The sequence below is a fragment of the Populus trichocarpa genome, chromosome 4 (assembly GCF_000002775.5).
Source record: "Populus trichocarpa isolate Nisqually-1 chromosome 4, P.trichocarpa_v4.1, whole genome shotgun sequence".
Lineage (NCBI taxonomy): Eukaryota > Viridiplantae > Streptophyta > Magnoliopsida > Malpighiales > Salicaceae > Populus > Populus trichocarpa.
Genome location: NC_037288.2, coordinates 531,431 through 554,822, shown reverse-complemented (window position 1 = coordinate 554,822; position 23,392 = coordinate 531,431). Strand labels below are relative to the sequence as shown.

Here is a 23,392-nt window from a genome sequence, read left to right as displayed (position 1 = left end):
GAAAACTGTGTCCACTTCAAAATTCACCTTTCAGCCTATATAGCTTTACTGGGTCTTAGGCGAGACATTGTAAAACTTGATCAACCTACGTTATTACCATTTAAATTGATCAATTCTGCTGTTATAATATATGATTTCTCAATTTCTTGACATAATTGCTCATGCAAGATTCTTCTTGTCTATATATAACGTGGCTGAATGCAGCTTTTTGGGTTTGGATATCTGGGACCATTCGGGCATTTCCTACATTTAATGCTGGAAAAAATGTTCAAGGGAAAGAAGGATACCGCAGCAGTTGCCAAGAAGGTATATTACCTTTGTGGCTCCATTGTAAAATTCTGTACTCATAACTCTGGGAACTCTGGGAAAGAACTGTAGTTTTTTTTTTTTTTTTGGTTTTGTTTTTTTTTTTTCCCACATTTTTTTTTGTCCCCCCCCCCCCCCCCCCCCTTTTTTCCCCCACATTTTTTTTTGTTTTGGTTTTTTTTTTCTATTTTATCATTTATTTTTGTTTTGTCTTTCTTTTTTTTTCCCCAACATTTTTTTTGGTCCCCCCCCTCGTTTTTTTTGGATTTTACATGTTTGTTTTTCTTTTTTTTCCAAGATTGTCTTTTTTTATTATTATTCTTTTTTTTTGTGTTTTTTTTTTAAATTATCTTTGTCGATTTTTTTTAATATTGAACTGGTTGAAAATTTAGTTAATTTTTTTTCTTTAAAACATTATGGATTACTACAATGTTTTTTTACATGGTTTTTTTTTTCAAAATGATCTTTGTTGATTTTATTTTTTTCATATTAAACTGGTTGAGAATTTTGCTTCGTAGATTTTTTGTTTAAAACACTGTGAATTATTACAATGTTTCTCCACATAGTTTTTGTTTTGCTATAGTATTTCCCCACATGTTTTTTTTTTCAAAATTATCTTTGTCGAATTTTTTTTAATATTGAGCTAGTTGAGAATTTAGTTTTAACTTTACCCATATGTTTTGTTTTTCATTTTTTTTCATTTTGTTTTTTTTTTTTTTTTCCAAAATTGTCTTTTTTTTTCATTTTTTTGTGTTTTTTTTTTCAGAATTATTTTTGTTGATTTTATTTTTTAAATATGGAGCTGGTTCTGAATTTAACTTTGTAGTTTTTTTTAAAAAACACTATGGATTTGCTACAGTGTTTCCCCACATGGTTTTTTCGCCCTTTTATGATTTTTTTTGTTTTTTTTTCCAGAATTATCTTTGTCGATTTTATTTGTTTCATATTGAACTGGTTGAGAATTTAGCTTCGTAGTTTTTTTCTCTAAAACACTGTGGATTGCTACAGTGTTTCCCTACATTGTTTTTTTTTTAGATTTGTCTTTGTCGATTTTATTTTTTTCATATTGAGCTGGTTGAGAATTTAGTTTCACATTTTTTTTCTATAAAACATTGTGGATTGCTACAGTGTTGCCCCACATGATTTTTTTTTGTTATGATTTTTTTTCAAAATTATCTTTATTGATTTTATTATTTTTAATATTGAGCTGGTTGAGAATTACAACTGTAGATTTCCTCATGAAACACTATAGATTGCTACAGTGTTTCTCTGCATGATTTTTTTTTCCTTTCATTTTTTTTTGTTATTATTGTTTCCAAAATTTTCTTTGTTGATTTATTTTTTAATATTAAACCGGTTAAGAATTTAGCTTTGTAGTTTTTTCCTTGAAAACATTGTGGATTGCAACAGTTTTTCTCCATATATTTTTTTTCGCTTATCACAAACTCATTATCTCTTGCAATGTAATTAATTGTATGTCAATTTTATATAATATCCGTTTATTGATTATTGTTGTATTTAATTTACAAGGTTTATCAAATGGGAGGTAGTGCTGTTATTTCACTGTTTTTACTAAGCCTGGGCCCTAAAAGAAAAGTCAAGTGCTATAACGAGTATTTTGTCAATGGATATGTCTTTCATAATGAAGAATACGGGCATGGAAGAAAGACATACAACTGCGGTGTTTGTATTAAGGGATCGACTTCTAGTGAGTTTGAAGTTGACTACTACGGTAGATTGGAAGAGGTCATCGAACTACAATATCATAGCGAGCAAAATAGAGTGTTTTTATTCAAATGCTATTGGTATGACACAACTGATAGAGGAATCAGAGTAGATCCTCACTATGGTCTCGTTGAAATCAACTCAAAAGCTAGACACCGTAACGTAAACGACGTCTTTGTTTTCGCAAAGCAATGCCAACAAGTTTATTATACATACACCCCTTTCTTTAGAAAGAACCGATCAAGAGTTGATTGGTTATCCGTTTTAAAAACAAAACCCAAGGGTCGTGTCGAGGTTGTTCAGGATGAGAACGAAGACACAAGTGTGATAAATGAAGTCTTTCAAGCTAGTGAGTTGGTTGAACCATACCGAGTTGCTCCTTCGATTGACTTAGAAGAAAATTCGAATTTTCATGTTTTCAACGATAGTCTTGTTGATGTTGACGCAGAGGAGTTGAATGCTATTCTGAGCTCTACTAGTGTACAAAAGAATGTTGTTGAAGAAGATGATAACGAAATTGAAGAGTGCGATGAAGCTGATGATAACAATTCAATTGAGGACGAAGATGAAAATTCCGACTAACTAAACATGTTCTAAAGCCTTATTTTTATAATGTAAGAATTTGGAACATGAAATATTTATTCTTCTTTAATGGTCAGCTCTTGTTATTGTGTTGCGTGTGCTGTAAGATTGCAATTCAAGATTTTGTGACACGGTTACACAAAAAAAATAAGAAAAATTTACGGTTTCACCGATGGGTACACCGATGGACTATAACTCGTCGGTATTTCACAGAGAGTTGAAAATAAATTACGGGAGTGTGCCACAATCACCGACGGCCTATAACCCGTCGGTATTTCACAGAGAGTTCAAAAAAAATTACGGGAGTGTGCCACACTCACCGACGGAGTCACCGACGGCCTATAACCCGTCGGTATTTCACAGAGAGTTCAAAAAAAATTACGGGAGTGTGCCACAATCACCGACGGACTCACCGACGGTTTTACTGACGTATATTACCGACGGACTCACCGACGGAATACCCACACCCCGAAGTGCACGCATGTCAGACACGTGTCCGTCGTGCAGATGTACCGACGGATCGAAAAGTCTGGCGGGATATCAATTAATTGCCGACGGAATTACCGACGGAATTTAATTCCACCGACAACAATTAATGTCTGTCGGTAATTCCGTCAGAAAAATTGTCATATAAAACACCCCCTTCCCCCCATTTGGTTCATTTTTTTCTCTCGGCTCAGTTTCTCTTCTTCTCCATTTCTCTTCTCCTCTCCGGTTGCATTTGGATTTTTGAAGAGATTTTCTTATTTTGGTGGTAGTTTTAAAATGTATGTATTCTTTTTTCTTTATCTTTGTATTTTTTTTTAATCATGATGATTTTTTTTGGTGTTCTTCGTTTTGTGTATTGTTTGTAGATAAAATCTTAAATTCAACACACTATTAAGGTAATCATTTTTTTGTGTATTGTTTGTTTTGTGTTTAGGTTGTTTTATATATTGTTTTTTAGTTTTTTCATTTTATTTATTAATTTTATGATATTATTGTTTGTATTGCTATAGTTGTTATTGTTGAATTTATGTTAAAAATATTAATTTATATATAGAATTACATTTAATTAATTTATCTTAATTTAGGATATTATTGTTTGTATTGCTATAATTGTTATTGTTGAATTTATGTTTTAAATGTTAATTGAAATATAGAATTAAATTTAATTAGTTGAAATTGATTCTTTTACTTGAATTTTGTTATATGATGTTATTGAATAAGATGTTTTGTGTTGATGATGATGAGTTGGGTTGAGATCCAGGATGATTGGATAGGGATGTGAAATAAAATTGGAAGTGTAATATGATTTTGTCGATAACTTGGGACCCCCCAGTGTAGGAGAGACTCTGTCGAATTTTTTTTAAAATAATTGAAGTTAATTATGTAATTATTCGTATAAATTTGTGTAGATGCGTAGAATGAAATCTACAGCACGTCGTCAGAAGACGGTTGTAGCTAGTTCTTCTAGCAGCGAGGAGGACGTATCCTTAGGTGCTGATCACGGCGAGGAATCTACGCCAACTTGTGATGCTGCCTCTTCTAGCGCGGTTTAACGACGCAGAAGCGGTGTGCCTTCACAGCGGGGTCAATTCACCCGCAAGTACCAGGCACAATGGAAGGATGACCTCTCAATGTAAGTTTGTTTAGGTTTTACTTTTTTTTTATATACTTATAACATAATTTATGAACAACTAATTAATATTATTACTTTTATTTAATTTCAGGTTCACAAACATTGAGGCTGCAAGGGCTATAACATTGGCGTTTAAATCATCGATGGAGATTCCATTGTTTCAATGGAGCCAGGTTTCCAAACATCCTGAGTGGAAACCTAATATTGATGCATGGTTTAAGAGATTTCAGGTCGGTGTTAGTTTTTAATTTTCAGCTTATTTTTAATAAATAATTTTTATAATTTTATATCTTGTAATATTTTTATTTTATATGAATTATTTATATACACAGAACAAATTTGAGTGGGATAGGGCGAACAACAATGTTGTGAGGAGGGTATGGGAGAATCACGCGGCAACTAGGTAACATCGAAAATAATATTTATTTTTGTTTTATAATTTTATGTTTTAAATTCTAATTTGTTACTATGGAAGTAGGTTGCGTGATTTTTGGTATGACACAAAAAAAAAATAAAAAAGAAACGCGAGGGATAACGGTCTTGATGGATGGAATGAAGTGGCGGTTTGGCGGGAATTCAAACCGCCATTCATCTCGGGGGAAATATGGACGGCATATATTGAGCACGTGACCTCAGAGCGGTTCTCACGGCGCTCACAGTCCGACGCCGACAACCGGAACCGACAAATTCATGGTTCGGTGATCACGCACACCAGCGGATCCGTCCCATTCAGCGCACATGCAAAGCGGATGGTAAGATTAATTTTAATGAAATATATCGTTAATTAATTTGTCGTTCCTTATAATATATTTAACTTTCAACCTATTTTTTCCTTACAGGCTGCGTCTCTTGGACGTGAGCCGAGTCCAATGGAGCTGTTTGTAGAGACGCATGTGCGGAGTCAAGACTGCCAAAAGGGGGTGCAACAGTTTGTGGACAACCGTGCTCAGCACTTCGTGGTATGTTCGTTCATTCATTTTATTTTGAAAGTTATTATTTTCTTGAATTGCATTTTGAATGATGATTTTTTTAAAAATTTTCAGGAGACCTATAATAGCCGGTTGAGGGAGAGATATGGGGACCATCCTTCGACCCATCCAGATTTCGATCCAGATTTGTGGATGGAGGTGGGATCGTTTGGTGGACCTGATAAAAATCGGGTCTACGGGCTCTCCAACACTACCGCTGAAAACTTGCGTTCGGCTCGTAGTGTCTCAACCGTTGGGAGCTCTCCATCAGACCCAGTCTGAGGAGTTGGTTGCCTTGAAACAACAATATCAACAACTCTCGACGAATTATGATGAGCTCCATCAAATAGTCATGGAGTTGAGATCAAAGATGGGTGATGATACTTGTGCAGCTCCTTTTTTGCCGTACGGTCCCGGGAACAACCAGCCTCCTCCTCCTCCTCCTCCAGCTCCGCCGCTATTCTAGTTTAATATTGTTTTTTAAACACATTAAATTTGTAATGAATATTTGGATGAATATTATTTAACATTAATTTTATATTTTTAATGTTTAATCCAATTTTACTTGTTTATTAGAGTTTTACTATTAATAAATTATTTTTTTTGTATATTTTAAATATATACCGACGGATAATATCCGTCGGTATTACACAGAGAGTTGCCAAATAATTACCAGCCATGCCATCATTACCGACATATATTATCCGTCGGTGATAAACATACAGACGGATTTACCGACGGATAATATCCGTCGGCATTACACAGAGAGTTGCCACACAATTACCACCGATGCCATCGTTACCGATGGATTATCCGTCGGTAATTACCGTTGAAAATTCAGACGGATTTAATCCGTCGGTAATGTTCCCGCGGGAAAGTTTTTTTTTTTGCGCGCGTATCCGTCTGTAAGACTGTCGTTGTTCCGTTGGTGGGTTGTTTTTTTTATTTGCGACAGAATTAGCGACGAAACGGGGATTTACCGACGACTATTATATCGACGGACGTGGTCCGTCGGTAATTATTTCACCGACGGAGTTCATTCCTTTCACCGACGGAATGAGTCCGTCGGTAAAACTGTTTAATGGTGTAGTGACGGAGGAATGACCTTCTAAATATATTTTAATTTATTACTGGAGGGGTTATTGATGAAAAACTTCGTAGGAATATTTTTGAGAGTTAAAAAATAATTATAGTAAAGGTCACTCTCACCATTAATTCTCCAATAAAATTACAGATGGTAATATTTACCAACGAATATACCGACAGAAAAATAAAAACACCAACGAAATTGAATATGATATTCCGTTGGTTGTATAGTAAACATCTCAAGGGAAATACTAACGGAATGAAGCGGATAATTTTTTTTGACGCACTTTGTCTGTCTGTAAATCAACGACAAATTTATTATCGACGGACTCACCAACAGAAAAGAAATTACCAACGAGAGTTTTATCGACAAACTGTTTTTGTTCATGAGCATGTCGGTAACATATTTACCATCAAACTATGAGTGTAAATACCGATAACAATTTATATAAGTAAAACCATAAAGACCCTGTTTGTTTTTGTGTTTCAAAAATATTTTTGAAAAAAATTAATTTTTTTTAATTTTTTTCTTCGCTTCAAATTAATTTTTTTATGGTATTTTCAGATCATTTTGATGCGATGATATCAAAAATAATTTTTAAAAAATAAAAAAATTATTATTTTGATGTTTTTCTGAATAAAAAACACTTTAAAAAATAACTACAACAACACTCTTAAACACCCCAAAATCTGGTAACGAAAGCTACTCCAAAATGTTGTTAATTAATATCCCTTAGACCTACTGTTGAACTAAAAAAAAAGTCTTGAGGATGGATTCACAATCCTCCCCATTTTTAAGAAATTAAGGTGATCACGATATTCGCTAAAAACATTATTAATTAATTTTGTTAGGGATTATTATTATTTTTATCATTATTATTAAGGGTATAATATGGTAGTTGTTACATGCATTATTGGCATGCATTTGCACTATATATGTGATTAAACATTTACAACAGGCCGTGACCCTCTTGCCAAATATAAATAAGAGATTTTTGTCTGTTTCAACTTGAAGGCATGTAAGAAAACTCGTCTGTTGCCATTGAAAGTCATTTTCATACACAGGAAACACAAAGTCTGCCATAGCCATCACCTGTTGACTTGAACCCGTACGTCCGATCGAACCCTAACATAAGAAATAGTCTAATCCAATTTGTGAGCTACGAAAACCTATTCAAACTTCTATGTTTCAACCATTAGACTTTTTCCTTCACCTCTTGGTCCACACCCTTCACCTTGTATAAATACCATGCCTTGCTGAACCTCAAACCCAATTCACTTCTGAGCTTTGAGACGTTAACACAAGCCAGCCTTCACCATCCCATTCACGACAACAGCTTCCTTCAAAGACATATATATATAGTAAAATTAGATAGATTCAACCATGGCAAGTCTTCAAGTTTCAGGCATGGTGGTTTCAGGTTCTTCATCCTCTTTTTGCAGTCATAAAAATTTAGTTAGAGCCACTATAAATGGACAGAAAATCCGGATCGGCCCTCTATCTCTACCAAGGCTTTCTAGCAAAGATTTTATTGAAGAACTGAGCATTAGATCAGCTGGTTATGGAATTCCGATAACTACACAAATGGAGAAGGGATCCGGTCCCAAGACCAGTAGTTCTGATCCAGTGGTGGTTGCCAAGCTTCACGCACTCATGGAGGCTGTGGCAGATAGAATTGAGATGCACAAGAACATTGGAGAGCAAAGAGATAACTGGAACCACCTGCTTTTGAGTTCCATTCATGCTATGACTCTCACCGCAGCCACCATGTGTGGACTTGCAGCCGCTAGTGCAAGTGGTGAACCACTTGCAGGACTCAAGGTATCTTCGACGATACTATATCTTGCAGCAACCGGAATGTTGGCGATAATGAATAAGATCCAGCCATCACAACTTGCTGAAGAGCAAAGGAATGCTGCTAGGTTGTTCAATCAGCTTCACGGCCAGATTCAAACTTTGTTGTCCGTTGGCAGTCCTACTGTTAGTGATGTCAACGAAGCAACGGAGAATGTTTTGGCTTTAGACAAGGCATATCCACTTCCATTATTAGGCGCCATGCTTGAAAGATACCCATCAAGTGTAGAGCCTGCAGTTTGGTGGCCTCAACAAAGGCGAAAACAAGCGAAAGGGCTCGGTAGGAAGATAGAAGGAAATGGGTGGAATAGAGAGTTGGAAGATGAAATGAGAGAGATTGTTGGGGTTTTGAAGAGAAAAGACAAGGCAGATTACTTGAGATTGAGTGGAAAGGCCTTGAAAGCTCACAAAATGCTGGCGTTTTCTGGTCCTCTACTTACCGGTCTTGGAGCTTTGGGGTCAGCTTTCGTAGGAACTTCTAACCCATGGGCTGTGATATTAGGAGTTGCTGGTGGTGCCTTGGCAAGCGTAGTGAATGCAATGGAGCATGGAGGCCAAGTTGGGATGATATTTGAGATGTATAGAAGCAATGCAGGTTTCTTTAAGCTCATGGAAGAATCTATAGAATCAAACATAAACGAGACAAATGTATGGGGAAGAGAAAATGGACAAGTGTATGAAATGAAGGTGGCGTTACAGCTAGGCAGGAGCCTATCAGACCTCAGAAACCTTGCAGCTTCATCTTCTTTAAGAAATATTGAGGAGGATACTGAAGAAGAATTTGGAAGCAAGCTTTTCTAGTGCTAATTAATTGGGAGCTTAATCATCAAGTACCTCCTTGTTAATATATATGATTTGTTGATTCTTTTTGTATATGATCTACTAACATGATTTTTGTTCATATAACAACACTCATTCATCGTAATAATAGTGCCTTTGATGTTTTTTTTCTCACTTTATTTGGTGTATATTACTTTGTTAATTAATTAGTGTGCCTATATTGTAGACTTGGTTGACAATTTTTAAGATAATTAATTAAATCATCATCATCGGTTAATCCCATTATAGAAGACTTTGTAAGGGGAAAATTATTGAAGAAATCCATCAACATGAGAAAGTCAATAATTGCTATAAGAAAATGAAAACGAGTCGAAATCCAAATTCATGCTGATGACGTATATTTATATATAGATTTTATCACCTGGTAATTATATATTTAATATGTGAATTAAATAATTTTTTTTATTGTTATATAATAAAGACTATTTTCTTATTATTATATAACCCCAACATCAATATTTGGCGTTCCAATATAAAAAAAATGTCGGTGTGCCGTAAACATCATCTTGAGATAGTTAGAGTGTTTACAATGAATTAGGTTATGGCAAATGTTAATAAATCCAGCCCCAATTTAAAATTGAATTTTAAATCTATCAAATTAACTTCTATTTGATTTAATTCTAAATTTAACTTGGATTAGATTGTTGATTGAAGAGTTAACCGGAAAAATCATTGTATTAACTTGCCGGGAAAGAGGTTTGATAAAATAAGTTTTTCATGTCCTCTGGAGGAGTCTTTGTCTTGCTGAAGCTCAAAGTAGGGACACTCGAATCAAATAATCTCCCTATTATGTAACCAGCCAGTCAAAGGGCCCAAATTTAGACGTTGCATTTAATGCAAGAAATAGTCTAATTGATTTTTCTTATTAGAAATTAAGGATTTGTTTGTGTTTTCTGAAAGACAAATTTCTGAATTTTTTGTATTTGATTGTATTTTAAAATTTTGGACTAACGAATTCACTTTTCTTTGAGAGAAATTTTTTTATAAAACTAAGTTTTAAAGTACTAAAATTAAGAGTTTCGACACTATATTTTTGTTTTAGACAATTACTTGAATAGTTAATTATATATACACACACACACACTCACACACGTTAGACATATTTAATTTATCTTTTAGATGAAACTAGTTAACTGTAAACATTTATAGATTCATTAATTATTAAGATTATTATCATCTTAAATTTAAAGTTATTAAATTCAGCTAATCCTTTAGGCTATCATAAGATTTCAAGTCACTTGGATGGATTGATCTAGATTCATATGAGATAGATAATATTATTTTATTTTTTAAAAGTTAAATTAGATTTTAATCAAATTATCCAATCAAATTAATGATATTGATCGGATTTATTTTTAATTGATTTTTAAAAAATTTAATTCAAGTTAGGTTTAGAATCGACGTGCATGTCAAGCTATATTAGATTTAATAATTGTTTTTAATTTCAAAATTACATTTGATAGAACTTATTATAAAATTTTATATCATGTGTTAATTACTCATTTCAAGATTAGTTTGTGAATTGGGTTAGTTTTCGTATAAAGGAGTCGTCACCTAGTATTTGGTCACTAGGAACCCTAAATGGTCTTTCAGAGATTCTAAGGTAAGGGACTGGTTGCGTAAAGGGAAGGTATTAACACCCCTAGTACGCCCTACCTAAGGTAAGCTGCTTGGTGTTTGGCTTGTTTTATAATTGCTATAGTGTTGGTGTTTTCTAATCTCATCAGTTTTTCTAGGTTTGATTCAAACTAAATTTATTAAGATAGAAATCTAAGGAGGTTCCATGTGCTTTAAAAGCTTATTTTCCCCTTATTATTTCAAGAGTTTGCGACTCGTAAATCGCAAGGAGGAGGGATAAAAAATTTAGAAATCTAGGGCGTTTTAAAAGCCTATTTTTTTTTGCCTTAGAGTTTCATACTCTCACGGCTCGTAAACCGTGGAGTAAAAAATCGAAATGTCCTCGATTATAATCAAGGCTTCTTTCAAGGATATGTGCAGATTTATTATTCCTAGAAAATTATTTTGGATATTTACCACTCCGGGTTTCTTTATCCAAATATTAACAGTGAATAATAACAAATTATTCCCAATAATGTTTTTGATATTCATCCTTTAATGATTTCTTTATCCAAACATTAGCGGTGAATAATAGATGAATTCCCCCCAAAATAAGATTTTTATATTTTTTGGAATATTGGCCAATACCCTTTGGAGTTTTACAAACATGTTGTAAAATCCAGAAATGCAAGAAAACAAAATTTTTTTTGTTTAAGAAATCTATACGAAAACACATTTTCAAAACTTCCAATATTTTTTGTATAAAAAAAGAGCGTTCAAAACATGTTAGGGTATTGGCCGTATGCAACATACAAGAAATTTTTTTTTCGAAACACAAGCATCACAATTACACAAAAATTGCAATAAAAGCTAACTAGCCGTCACATATATTCTTAGATTTATAATAAGCTTAAAGCAACTAAAAAAAAATTTTCAAAGCCAACTCACCCCACGCAGACAGCAAGGAAAAAATAAAACTGGGAGCAATCACTAAGAAAAACAAAACAATGGCCGGCTGATTTCTTATCCAGCGGGTGTAAAGAAAACAAAAGGAAAGTCCCTAAACGTAAAAGTTCCTAAACATGAAGACAAACCCTTTTTACATGGACAACAGCTAAACTCGAACATCATGGAAGAAATGGACAAGCGCTGGTTTTATCTAAACAGAAATCAATTATCCAGAGGAAAAAAGTTTTACAACCGAATAACCAACGAATGCCTAGTATAAAAAATAACCAACGAAATGGACAGCTCACATGTGCCTCCTTAGCTACTGGTAAATGACAGACGAAGCAAAGACACTGAAGCTGTGCTAATGAATTGAACGTTCTTCCTTCTACTTCTCTTGCTTTTACTGGTTTCCCTGTCGCCTGCCTCTCCTTTCTCCTTTTTTTTTTTACAGTGACGAAAGGATCAAAGAAAGAACCCCTATGTTCCCCTGTTATCTGCGGTTTTTTAAAACTCCCTGCCTCTCTTGTGTTTTTCTTCTTTCTTTTGCTATTTTTTTTCTGCTCTTTTCTCTTCGTTTTTCTCTTTTTTTTTATGCTCTTTCTCTTTTGTCGTTAGGTCATTAGCAGGGCTTATATATAGTCTAAATATATCTTTATTTAGGAAAGATTCAATGCATTAATTCGAGGATGCAAATCCCTACTGATTTGCAGTAAAAAAACGCAAAAAGAAAACTTAAATATTCTGATTCTAATTAATGTCTGATTTCTTTCCAGTTTTTTAGAGGATGGTGTGGCTTCTTTCTTTCCTTCCATAAGGCCAGCTGCTCCCTTTGAAATGAGGCAATAAAAACATGGTTGTAGCTCCAAAAATCAAGCGTGATGATAAAGGAAAACAACAGGAATTTGCAGAGAAAAAAAAGAAAGAAATCAGATGGGTAAGGGTGCATGCTGCAAAGTCTTATTTTCCTTATTCGGTGTGGTAAAAATCCTGTCATTTATGATGATCCAGCCCCCCTATCCAGCTTTCAATATCCTTCTTCAATTCAATCCCTCATTTTAGCACTTTTCAATTTAGTCCTTAGTCCAAAAAAATCATTCGAATCAGGCCCCCGAACTTGGGCAAAAATCCTTTTTTGCGGCAGGAATCCTTACTTTCACACTAGATATTCAAATGGGAATATCTTGAGCTTCTGATATCGAAATCAAGCAATTCAAAAGCCCATATTCATCTACGTGTCCCAGACTACAACTTTGATGAAGGATTCAAATTGAGATAAAATCATTTTAAAGAACAGAATCTGGCAGTAATCTTGTTGAGAAAAAAGGGTCTCCTAATCTAATTCAGAAACTGACAATGTCGAGAATCCCGATATGACTGAGAGTATGACCTAAGAACAAATCATCAAAATTTTTGACGGAAATAGAGTTTTTTTAGTGCAAAACTCGGGTCAGGATCCTTCGCGGCAGGAATCCCTACTTTCACACTAGATATTCAAACGGGAATATCTTGAGCTTCTGATATCGAAATCGAGCGATTCAAAAACCCAAATTTATCTATGCGTCCAGGACTACAACTTTGATGAAGGAGTCGAATTGAGATAAAATTATTTTAAAGAACAGAATCTGGCAGTAATCTAGTTAGTCAAAAAGGTTCTTGATCTGACAATGCCGAGCATCCAAATCTGACTGAGAGTCTGCCCTAAGATCAGTGATCCCTAGGACCCAATAAAGGTGTAGGTCAATTTTTTAACATGTCATGAGTGACAGAACATAGCTAGGATGGTCAGATATCGTACGAAACCAAGTCAGAATCAGAGCCTAATTTGGAATAAAAAATTACAACAGCAGCGAATCAGTTTTTTTTTTAGTGCAAATTTTAAGGGATTTATCCAACCTTAAAAACAAGATAATGAAGGAACGAATTTAGCATTATGAAAACTCCTGATCAATCTAAGAAAACCTAATGATTTTGGCAGCAAAGGGGGAGGATAAAAATATTAGAAAACAACTCAAACAAGGTTTTGAAAAAAAATATTTCTTTCTCCTTCGCTTTTGTCAATTTTCCAGCAAACATGAGCTACACTCCTACACTCGGTTCAAAACAGGTATACACCGTCTCCAGCACATGGGGTCCAAAATTGAGTAACAACAGTAACCTCCACCATTACTATAGTATATTGCCCTACAAATATATATAGAGAAGATTAGCTAACCAATAGGTTAAGCCTCCTAATTATTCTCAACTCTTATTAATCCACTTGTTAAAATTCATTGTATGTAACAAATAATATATGAAACTTATAAAAGTATAACAATAACTAAAAGAAAACATAACAATATTTAAAAGTGATGTATTATTCATCAAGACAAAAGACATCAGATAAATTAAAACACTACAGATGATCAAGCATCTGGAGAGAACATTGGAACTGGTGTTAGTCAACAAGGAAGTATAGTTGTTAAGACATGACTATTTTTAATGTTTTTTCTTCGACGTAGAGTCTTATCAACCACTTTCCATTTTTTTCCCTTAGATCTTAGATCTTGTATGGTAGGATTTTATCATGCACAAACAAGTACACAATATCTTTATTAATTGATGGAATTGCTTGTTGTTTGTATGAAAAAAAAATTTAACTTTGATTTTACAATTTAAATTTACATTGTATTTTTTATATCATGTCAAAAAAAGTGTTTTTGACAAACAACCATGTAAAGGAAATCCATTACAAGAGAACATGAATCAATATATTATTTGTGTTTTTTTGTGGTAATAGAAACTACAAGTTTACAAGATTGGGCCATATTGGACTATTTCCTTAAGCCCTAGAAATGGCCTGAAATTAAGAGCAAGTCCATTCATTCCGGGTTCAACTGTTCACATCTCCATATTCAAAACTTGATATTTTGACTTTTCTCTTGGAATTTATGAAAGTATTTTTACGAGGCAATGGTTGAATGAGACAGCTTTGAATCATAGCACACGAAGACCAACCTCTGGATTTGGTGGCTTCAATGACGACTCACTCAACTAGAATACTTATTATAATCTTTGCAACTAGCAGATTCAACAACTTGGGAGCTCGAGAAACGTATATTTAACTAGCCATAAGCATCATGACTAAAAATATAGGAAACTTGTGATCTTTAACAATATGATCTCTTAGAACTATAACCACTTGCTTGGAACAAATGTAAAATTTAAGAACATTGATTCCCTTTACATTTTAGATATCATAAGATCTCATGAATTTAGTGGTAATTCTCATCCTTGCAAAGTAAGAAAGAAGTTTCTCATACTTGAACATATTCTTGAGGAAAAAATTGAATATCATTTGTGATAATCTATACATGTTACTTTGATGTACAAAAGGAATTTTTAAAAGAATGTGAATTAGTTATGGACAGAGAGGTCTAATACTATCAAAAAAGTTTGCTAGCAAACTCATCTATGGTGCTTCCATCTACATGAGAAGAAGAGGATTTTCTGGCAAGATCTCTCAGTTGTGACAAGCTTCTTCCAAGCTTCAATGCAACATTCATTTCGAACATTTCTCGGTCTTCGCTTTTCTCGAAATCTCTTTGTTGAATGCTGGTTTCAATTGATTCTTCCATAAGTGTAAAGAATCCAGCACAGTTTCTGTACATTTCAACTACCATACCGATTTGGCCACCGTGCTCAAATGTATTGACTGTGCTAGCTAATGCACCAGCTGTGACAGCCACAATCGCTGCCCAAGATCCATGGCCTACAAAGGCAGACCCAGCAGCTGCAATGCCAGTGAGTAATGGACCAGAGATGGCTAAGATCTTGTTAACCTTCAATGCCAAGTTGCCTAGTCTCATGTAATCTTCACTATCTTTTCTCTTTATCACTTCAATCACCTGCCTCATCTCCTCTTCAAGATCCCCACTGCACCCATTCCTTCCTTGTGTTTTGCGCTGCTTTCTTGGGGATCCTTGTGTTTTAGGCCACCAAACAGCAGGCTCAAATTTTTCGGGAAACTTTTCAATCATTTTTCCTAACAAAGGAAGAGGGTAAGCTTTATCAAGAGCCAATGTCTTCTCCATTGCATCCTTCACATCTAACGCGGTAGGATCGCGAAGAGCAAGTGTTGTTCGTATATGGCTATAAAGTTGCTTGAACAATCTTGTGGCATTTCTTTGCTCTTCTGCAAGCTGTGAAGGCTGGATTTTGTTCATGATCAGTAACATTCCAGTAGCTGCAGAAAATAAAAGAGTAGAAGATAACTTCAAAGCCAAAAGAGGTGCTCCAACTGTACCAGCTGATGCAACACCAGCCATTGTTGCTGCTGTTAGAGTGATCATGTTAATTGAATTCAAAAGAAGTTTGTTCCAATTGTCACGCTGCTCCCCAATGTTTTTGTGCATCTCTACTCTATCAGAAACAGCTTCTAAGATTGCGTAAAGCTTGGCTGCTGCTGCAGTAGTTTTAGACTCGATTGGCTCACACTGATGATCTGGCCTTGTGTTTTCTAATAATGGGACTGTACTTGTGAACCCATCTCTTAAATTCAGCTCCTCAACAAATCTTAATGGGGTTCTTGGAACTGGGAGACGGAATCTTGGAAGCTTAGGTACCGAAACAGCAGCATTGATTCTTGTTGAACAACTACAAGAAGAGAAAAGAAAGCTTGAAGCTTGTAAAGAGGCCATATTGTATATGGTTTTTTCCCTTTGTTTTCTGAGAAAATGTAAGCGTTTTCTTTTATTATTTCTGTTCTCTGGCTTCTTCGATGTGTTTGTAATATGTAGGGTGAGAATTCAGAGGTTGATGATGAAAATGGAGGGAGGCAATGGAAGGGTATTTATAGCAACGAACATACCTGTAAAGAAAAGGTCATAGGGTTGAATTGACTATGTGATAGTTGACAAGGCACAACATTGGCTGCTGAATCTCGCATGGACCTGTTCACCACCACTTGAAGATTATTTACTTCAAAAATTCTCCCTAGCCTAGCCAGCTTCTTTGGTCTCAAGTGTGACATTGTAAAACTTGCTCTGCGTCCACACATTATTATATTGTGGCATCATCACTAAAGGAAATCACAAGCTCATGATCTCTTCAATATACTTTTTATAAATATTAAACACACAAATATTATTTTTATTAAATTTAAATCAATATTTTTATATTTTAATTCTTGATTCACAAAACTGAACAATTAATGTATCTAATTACAATTTTTATGATCCGCTTGATACTTGTAAAAGTCGCTACTAACAACCTACAATAATCACTGCATATCCAAATGATACACGCATAAAATGTCACATAATTTATGGTATTATACATCCACATTAAATAAATAATAAATATTTTTTTAAAAAAACAATAGTAATAAAACCTGAGGCTTAGACTTGAACCGGTATGAGTTAGAAAAATAAACATGATCGATCAAATTAAAAATTAAATTAATCCGCTAACTTGATGGATTCAAATTTGACTTTCAAGTTTGACCGATCAAAATTCATCCTTCAATTAATTTATTTTAAAAAAAATAGAAATCAACCCTCGTGAATAGTGATGATTGTTCATACTAACTGGTTTTCTACTATTGGTGCTTTTTGAAAAAACTGCCATTTTTATTTTTTGGAGAGAGATTGGAGGAACAATTGTCGGGTTATTAATAGAAAGAATCCAATCGTCAAATTGGTAATCCACCCTTGTCTCTGGAGGTTGAGTTTTAAATATATTCTATTTATTGTAAGTGAGTTCAAATCTATGCACAGTCATTTCATGAAGTCAAATTTTCTAATATAATATATGTTTCTTTCTTCGTATGTATGCCGTGTTATGAGGCAGCAATTGTAAAAATAAAATAAAATGAAAAATATTTACATTGATGTACGTACGACATGTTTCTTGAGAAATAAAATGAAATTGGTGATGAACAACTTTCAGGATATCTTGCCCGCAAACTCATCTATGGTGCTTCCATCTACATGAGAAGAAGAGGATTTTCTAGCAAGATCTCTAAGCTGCGACAAGCTTCAATGCCATTCATTTCAAACATTTCTCCTTCTTTCCTTTTCTCCAAATCCCTTTCTTGAATTGTAGATTCAATTGATTCTTCCAAAGTGTATAGAATCCTGTTAAAGGAAAAGCAATCACACGATCTGATTGAGAATGATTATAGGATGTAAATATAATTAATTTTATTTTATGATCTGTTTACTTAAAATAGTACATAGGTTCTATATAAATTGTTTCCTTATGTACCATATTCTGATCAATACAATATACAGAATTCTCAATTTAAGTAGCACGTACAGTTTCTATACATTTCAACCACCATACCAGCTTGGCCGCCATGCTCATGCACCTTCTGTCACTGCCACAATTACTGCCCAAGATCCATGGCCTACAAAGGCTGACCCAGAAGCTGCAGTGCCAGTGAGTAATGGACCACAGATAGCTACAATTTTGTTTGCCTTCAATGCCAAGTGGCCTAGTCTCATATAATCTTCACTGTCTTTTGTCTTTATCACCTCTTCAAGATCTTCAATACACCCATTCTTTCCTTGTGTTTTCACCTGTTTTCTACCTAGGGATACATTTGATTTTGGCCACCATATAGCTGGCTCAGAGTTTTCAGGGAACTTTTCAGTCATGCTCCCTAACAAAGGGAGCTTAAGCCTTATCAAGAGCCAAAGTTTTCTCCATGGCATCCTTCACATCTAACTCCTTACGATCACGAAGAGCAAGTGTAGTTTGTATTTGGCTATAAAGCTGCTTGAACAATCTTGTGGCATTTATTTGCTCTTCTGCTGTGAAGGTTGGATTTTGTCCATGATAAGTAACATTCCGGTAGCTGCAGAAAATAAAACAGTTGGAGATAACTTCAAAGCCACAACGGGATCTCCTGCTGCTACACCAGCCATGGTTGTAGCTGTTAGAGTAATCATTTAGCTTGCTTCATATTTAATAAATCCTTATAGATTCTGGCCAAAGTACATTGAATAAAAAGAGAGAGAGAGAGAGAGAGAGAAAATAATAATTTAATCACCATATCAATCCCGAATTTTTTTCATCTCAACAGAAAAACGCAGCTTGCCATCTTGGAATTCTTATGGTCTCAAATTCCAATTCCTTTTGCCACAATTGTAAGCAAGTAAAGGAATTATTTTTCCCTTGCAGCTTTGAATATTGTCCATCAAATGTAATTCCTTACTAGTTCATCAGTCATTGTTTTTGCCAAAACGTTAACTAGCAATGCCCGTACGTACCTTAAAGAGAATCACAGCCATTAAAAGAAAAAAACACTGCTATAGTGATATTTGAAAAGTCAAAAGGGTCAATAAGATGAAGACGTAAAGAATATTAAAGAAGGAAAAAACACTGCAAGCTGTGAAGGTTGGATTTTGTTCATGATCAGTAACATTCCAGTAGCTGCAGAAAATAAAAGCGTTGATGATAACTTCAAAGCTAAAAGAGGAGCTCCTGCTGATACACCAGCCATGGTTGCAGCTGTAAGAATGATCATGTTAATTGAATCCAAAAGAAGTTTGTTCCAATTGTCACGTTGCTCCCCAACGTTTTTGTGCATCTCTACTCTATCTGCAACGGCTTCCAAGATGGCATAAAGCTTGACTGTTGCTCTAGTAGTTGCTGGTTCTTGATCAATATTTCTTGTGTTAGTGGCAGTATTCTTCTCTATTGGGATTGTACTTGTGAACCCATCTCTTAAATTCAGTTCCTCAACTACATTTAATGCATTTCTTGGAACTGAAATACGAATTCCTGGAAGCTTAGGTACAGAAATGGCAGCATTGATTCTTGTTGAACAACTACAAGAGAGAAGAAAGCTTGAAGCTTGTAAAGAGGCCATATTAATGTATATGGATTTTCCCTTTTCTTTTTTGAGAAAATGTATCGGCTTTCTAATTTCTTTGGCTTCTCTAATGTGTTTGTGATATGTACGATGAGAATTCAGAGGTTGATGATGAAAATGGAGGGAGGCAGTGAAAGGTTTTTATAGTAACGAACATAACTGAAAAAGAAAAGGTCTTACGGGTTGAATTGACCGCTGCATGCATGACTTAGTTGACGAGGCATAATGGCTGCCGACCGGACCCATTCACCCTCTTGAAAACTTTGTCTACTTCAAAATTTACCCTTCAGCCTATATAGCTTTACTGGGTCTTGGGCGAGACATTGTAAAACTTGATCAACCTACGTTATTACCATTTAAATTGATCAATTCTGCTGTTATAATATATGTTTTCTCAATTTCTTGACATCATTGCTCATGCAAGATTCTTCTTGTCTATATATAACGTGGCTGAATGCTGCTTTTTGGGTTTGGATATCTGGGACCATTCGGGCATTTCCTGTTGGGGATTCCGGCTCCCCCATGCGCGGACCGGTGGTGTACTGATAGTTGCTCATAGGAGGCTAAGCACACTGAAACACAATATTTTACGTGGTTCGGCAAAACCGCCTACATCCACGGGAGAGGTTCATTTTATTAGAGATAGAGAAATGATATAATAAATACATGGAGGAGGAGGATCACTCAACTCCCAGCTCACACACTCTGCTGCATATGGCAGCAGGGCTGCTGCCATGGGCAGCAGCTCCTCTTTCCCTCTTCTCTTCACTCTCTCACGTTATCCCTCACTCTCTCATTTTACTCTCAACAAATATGCCTCCTTTATAGGCATTTCATGGTCAACATGGAGGGGCCAATAATGCCTTAAAGTATGCCACCAATTGTGGCATGAATGGAGCTACCACTAACTTGGTGGTGGGGTATTGCCACTAAATGACAATATCCTAACATTTCCTACATTTAATGCTGGAAAAAATGTTCAAGGGAAAGAAGGATACTGCAACAGTTGCCAAGAAGGTATACTACCTTTGTGGCTCTATTGTAAAATTCTGTACTCATAACTCTTCTTTCGTGGATTGGTAACCTTCCTATCATATCACCAATGCTGTTTTCAATTCATTCTACCTTAATTATGTTATATATATTTCAGTAACCCTTAATGCCTACTAAATTAAATAACCATTCTAAAATGCTGAATCCAATTGTTTCAGGTGGCTGTGGAGCAGTTGACAGCTTCTCCTTGGAACAACTTGGTTTTCATGATTTATTATGGGATGGTTATTGACGGTAAGTCTGTATCGGCTCATCTTAGACTCACAACTCCGCAAAGCCGCAATCCTATCTGATTACCTTAGGGTTGGCTTTTCTAAGCTCTTATGTCCATAAAGTGTGGTATATACATACTAAACACTACATTGTTGAAGTTACAAGTCCAGATCCATGGAAAAGAATTTGTAGCAAAACAAAGGGATTAACATGGTTTCTTGCACTACTCAAGAATCATAATCCCAATGTAAGCTTTGTTCTGTTTTTCAATTCTAAGTAGTTATGCATGAATTTGTAAAGTCAAAGAACTGTCAAATTGTAAATGAAGTTAGCTCAGAAAGAAGCATTCGTTGGCTAGGTTTACGAAAAAATTCATACAGTCATGAGGAAACGATATATTGATTCAGTTGTTTGTTGCATGACAAACTAGAACATCATTGCTGCTTATCATCTTACTAGAAACATGAAATGCAGGAAGACCCTGGATGCAAGTGAAAACTAAACTAAAAAAGGAATACCCAGCAATGCAGTTCACATCATGGACGGGATTGCTCTTTTCTCATTACAATCAATGCGATTTGTTACATTAAAAAAAATCCGCTCATTGTCATAAAACTTTGATAAATGAAAAAAACGCAGTTCTGGCCAGTCGTTGGGTGGGTAAATCACCAGTACGTGCCACTGCAGTTTCGTGTTATTTTCCACAGCCTTAGTGCAGTAGTCTGGTATTTGCTTCGTCTCCAACCTACTCTTCTCTACTTCAAATTTTCTTTATCAAATTTTACAGAAAATGAGATTTGATTCCTTTTCCTCCTTAATGTCATTTTCAGGGGAATATTTCTAAACCTCCGAGCAAAGTCAATGGCGTTGACCAAAGGTTAACAGAAGAACAGAAATCACCAAAGATGAATAATGCTTCCTGTTGCGTGAACATATTATGTGGCTAGCACATTGTTTTGAGCAACCATAAACTCAGCCAGGGGCGGAGCCAGGAATTTTTTCTATCCTGAGCTATGATATAAATATACATAAATTATTTTTTAAGATCAATCATTCACTTAAATATATAAAATTTTCAAGTTTACAATAAAGTTTTAATTCAAATACATAACATAAAATATATAAAAAATAAAATTTAAAGTACATAAAATTCAAAATAAAAATAAAAATAAATTATACTATCAAAGCTGCACTCTTCGATGTTTTGTATAATAGAATTCATCTATGATCGAATCCGAATCAATATCTTCAACAAGCTCTCGTTCAATGTAAATCATCATAGAATCTGCTAAGAACTCCTCTTCCATTTTATTGCGAAGCACAGTTTTAACATGTTTCATAGCTGAAAATGCCCGCTCTGTAGTGGCAGTGGAAACAGGCAAAGTCAAAACAAGACGAATCAACCTGTCAATCAAATGATAGTGCTGCGACTTACTTGTTTCAGCTAATCCTCGACATAATTCAGAAATGGTAGACATATTCTGAAAGCTCTCATGACGAATCACATCAATCTGATAATGCTCTAGCTGAGATCTCAAATAATACATCTCTTGTTCATTGAAATCTTCAGGATAAAATTTCTCAGCAAGCTTGTAAATAGCATCAACTTTAAATGATTTAAAGTTGTCTTTAGGTTCTAAAGCAGAGCTAAGTACAAGGAGTTCCACTGTCTCATCATTGAATCTAGAATTTAATTCTTCCAACTGAAAATCTATTGTTGAGTTAAATATATCATAATGATAATGCTGGTAAACTGTCACTGAACCTTGTTGTTGACATGAACGACCTGTAGCATTTTTGTACGAAGCATTCATATGTGGTATGTCAATCTTATATTTTGTGCAAACAAATTGCACATTTGCAAGGAGAAGATCAAATCCGGCATCTCTCAGAGTTTGAAGCAATGCTTTAGTAGTTGATACAAGATCCATCGCATTTAAGATGTCAAGAGATTTTTGCTGCAAAGCTCGACAAAGTAAATCAGTAATCCCCATTATTTTATGCATCAAATATAAGATGAATATAAATTCAAAAGATTTCATCACAATCAAACAACCACCAGCTTCTCCACGTATAGAATTAGAAGACCCTTCTTGAACCATACTTTCAAGCACAGTAATAGTTGCACCATACATATCTATTAAGCTGCAAATAGAATCAAAATGAGAGCTCCAGCGAGTAGTTCCACTTCGATGTAAATTACCAATTTGATTAGCCCCTCTACCAGTCTCACGTTCTCCAGTAGCTACCATATGTGCAATTTCTATAGCCTGAGCATAATGTAACTCGGTATGACGTTTGGGAGAAGCACAAATAAGGTTGATAATGGTTGTCAATTTTGAGAAAAATAACCAAATAGAAATCTCATTTCCAGCTGCTGCAACTAATGCCAGTTGTAGTCGGTGAGCAAAATAATGTACATAATATGCATAAGGACAATCTCTGAGAAATAGAGCTTGTAGTCCATTCCATGCGCCACGCATATTGCTAGCACCATCATACCCTTGACCTCGCATATTGAAAATATGCAAGTTATATCGAGCGAGCACATCACAAATTTCTTTTTTAAGTGTTGAAGAAGTAGTATCTGAAACATGCACAATACTAAAAAAACGCTCTCGTACAAAACCCTGAATGTCAACAAATCTCAAAACAATAGCCATTTGTTCTTTATTTGATGCATCTTTGGCTTCGTCAACCAAAATACAAAACTTTGCATCTCTAACTTCTTCACAAATCTTTTTCCTCACTTTGTTCGCAAGAATATGCAAAATCTCTTT

The 23,392-nt window shown here is 34.9% G+C and overlaps 2 protein-coding genes across 8 annotated transcripts in view; one reads left to right on the top strand and one right to left on the bottom strand.

The window, feature by feature from the left end:
• The window catches only part of LOC112327184 (probable F-box protein At4g22030), a 37,264-nt gene that overhangs the window by 1,645 nt on the left and 12,227 nt on the right, over positions 1–23,392 (bottom strand). Inside the window, exon 2 of one of the 4 annotated variants that reach the window (XR_008059032.1) lies at positions 14,849–15,375. The exons of 1 other annotated variant lie outside the window; for it this stretch is intronic. Coding sequence is in view for 1 of the 3 variants with exons in the window: in XM_024598900.2 (XP_024454668.2) it covers positions 14,914–16,167 (1,254 nt within the window). In the remaining 2 variants the exon portion in view is untranslated. Of the gene's footprint in view, positions 1–14,780; positions 16,307–23,392 lie in introns of those variants that run through there. 2 more of the 4 variants (XR_008059033.1, XM_024598900.2) reach the window with 2 other exon arrangements.
• Positions 168–21,583, top strand: LOC18097359 (peroxisomal membrane protein PMP22). Of its 4 annotated transcripts, none has more exons than XM_052452361.1 (5): positions 168–306; positions 20,558–20,633; positions 21,087–21,157; positions 21,252–21,337; positions 21,443–21,583. In XM_052452361.1, exons 1-5 carry the CDS (start codon positions 199–201, stop codon positions 21,492–21,494), a joined length of 393 nt encoding a protein of 130 aa, XP_052308321.1. In that variant the 5' UTR covers positions 168–198; the 3' UTR covers positions 21,495–21,583. The 4 variants fall into 4 exon arrangements, 2 of the variants coding, with proteins under 2 accessions (XP_052308321.1, XP_024454669.2); XM_024598901.2 differs by lacking the exon at positions 168–306 and adding an exon at positions 20,101–20,363; XR_008059035.1 differs by lacking the exon at positions 168–306 and adding an exon at positions 20,336–20,425 and having other exon boundaries at positions 21,087–21,337.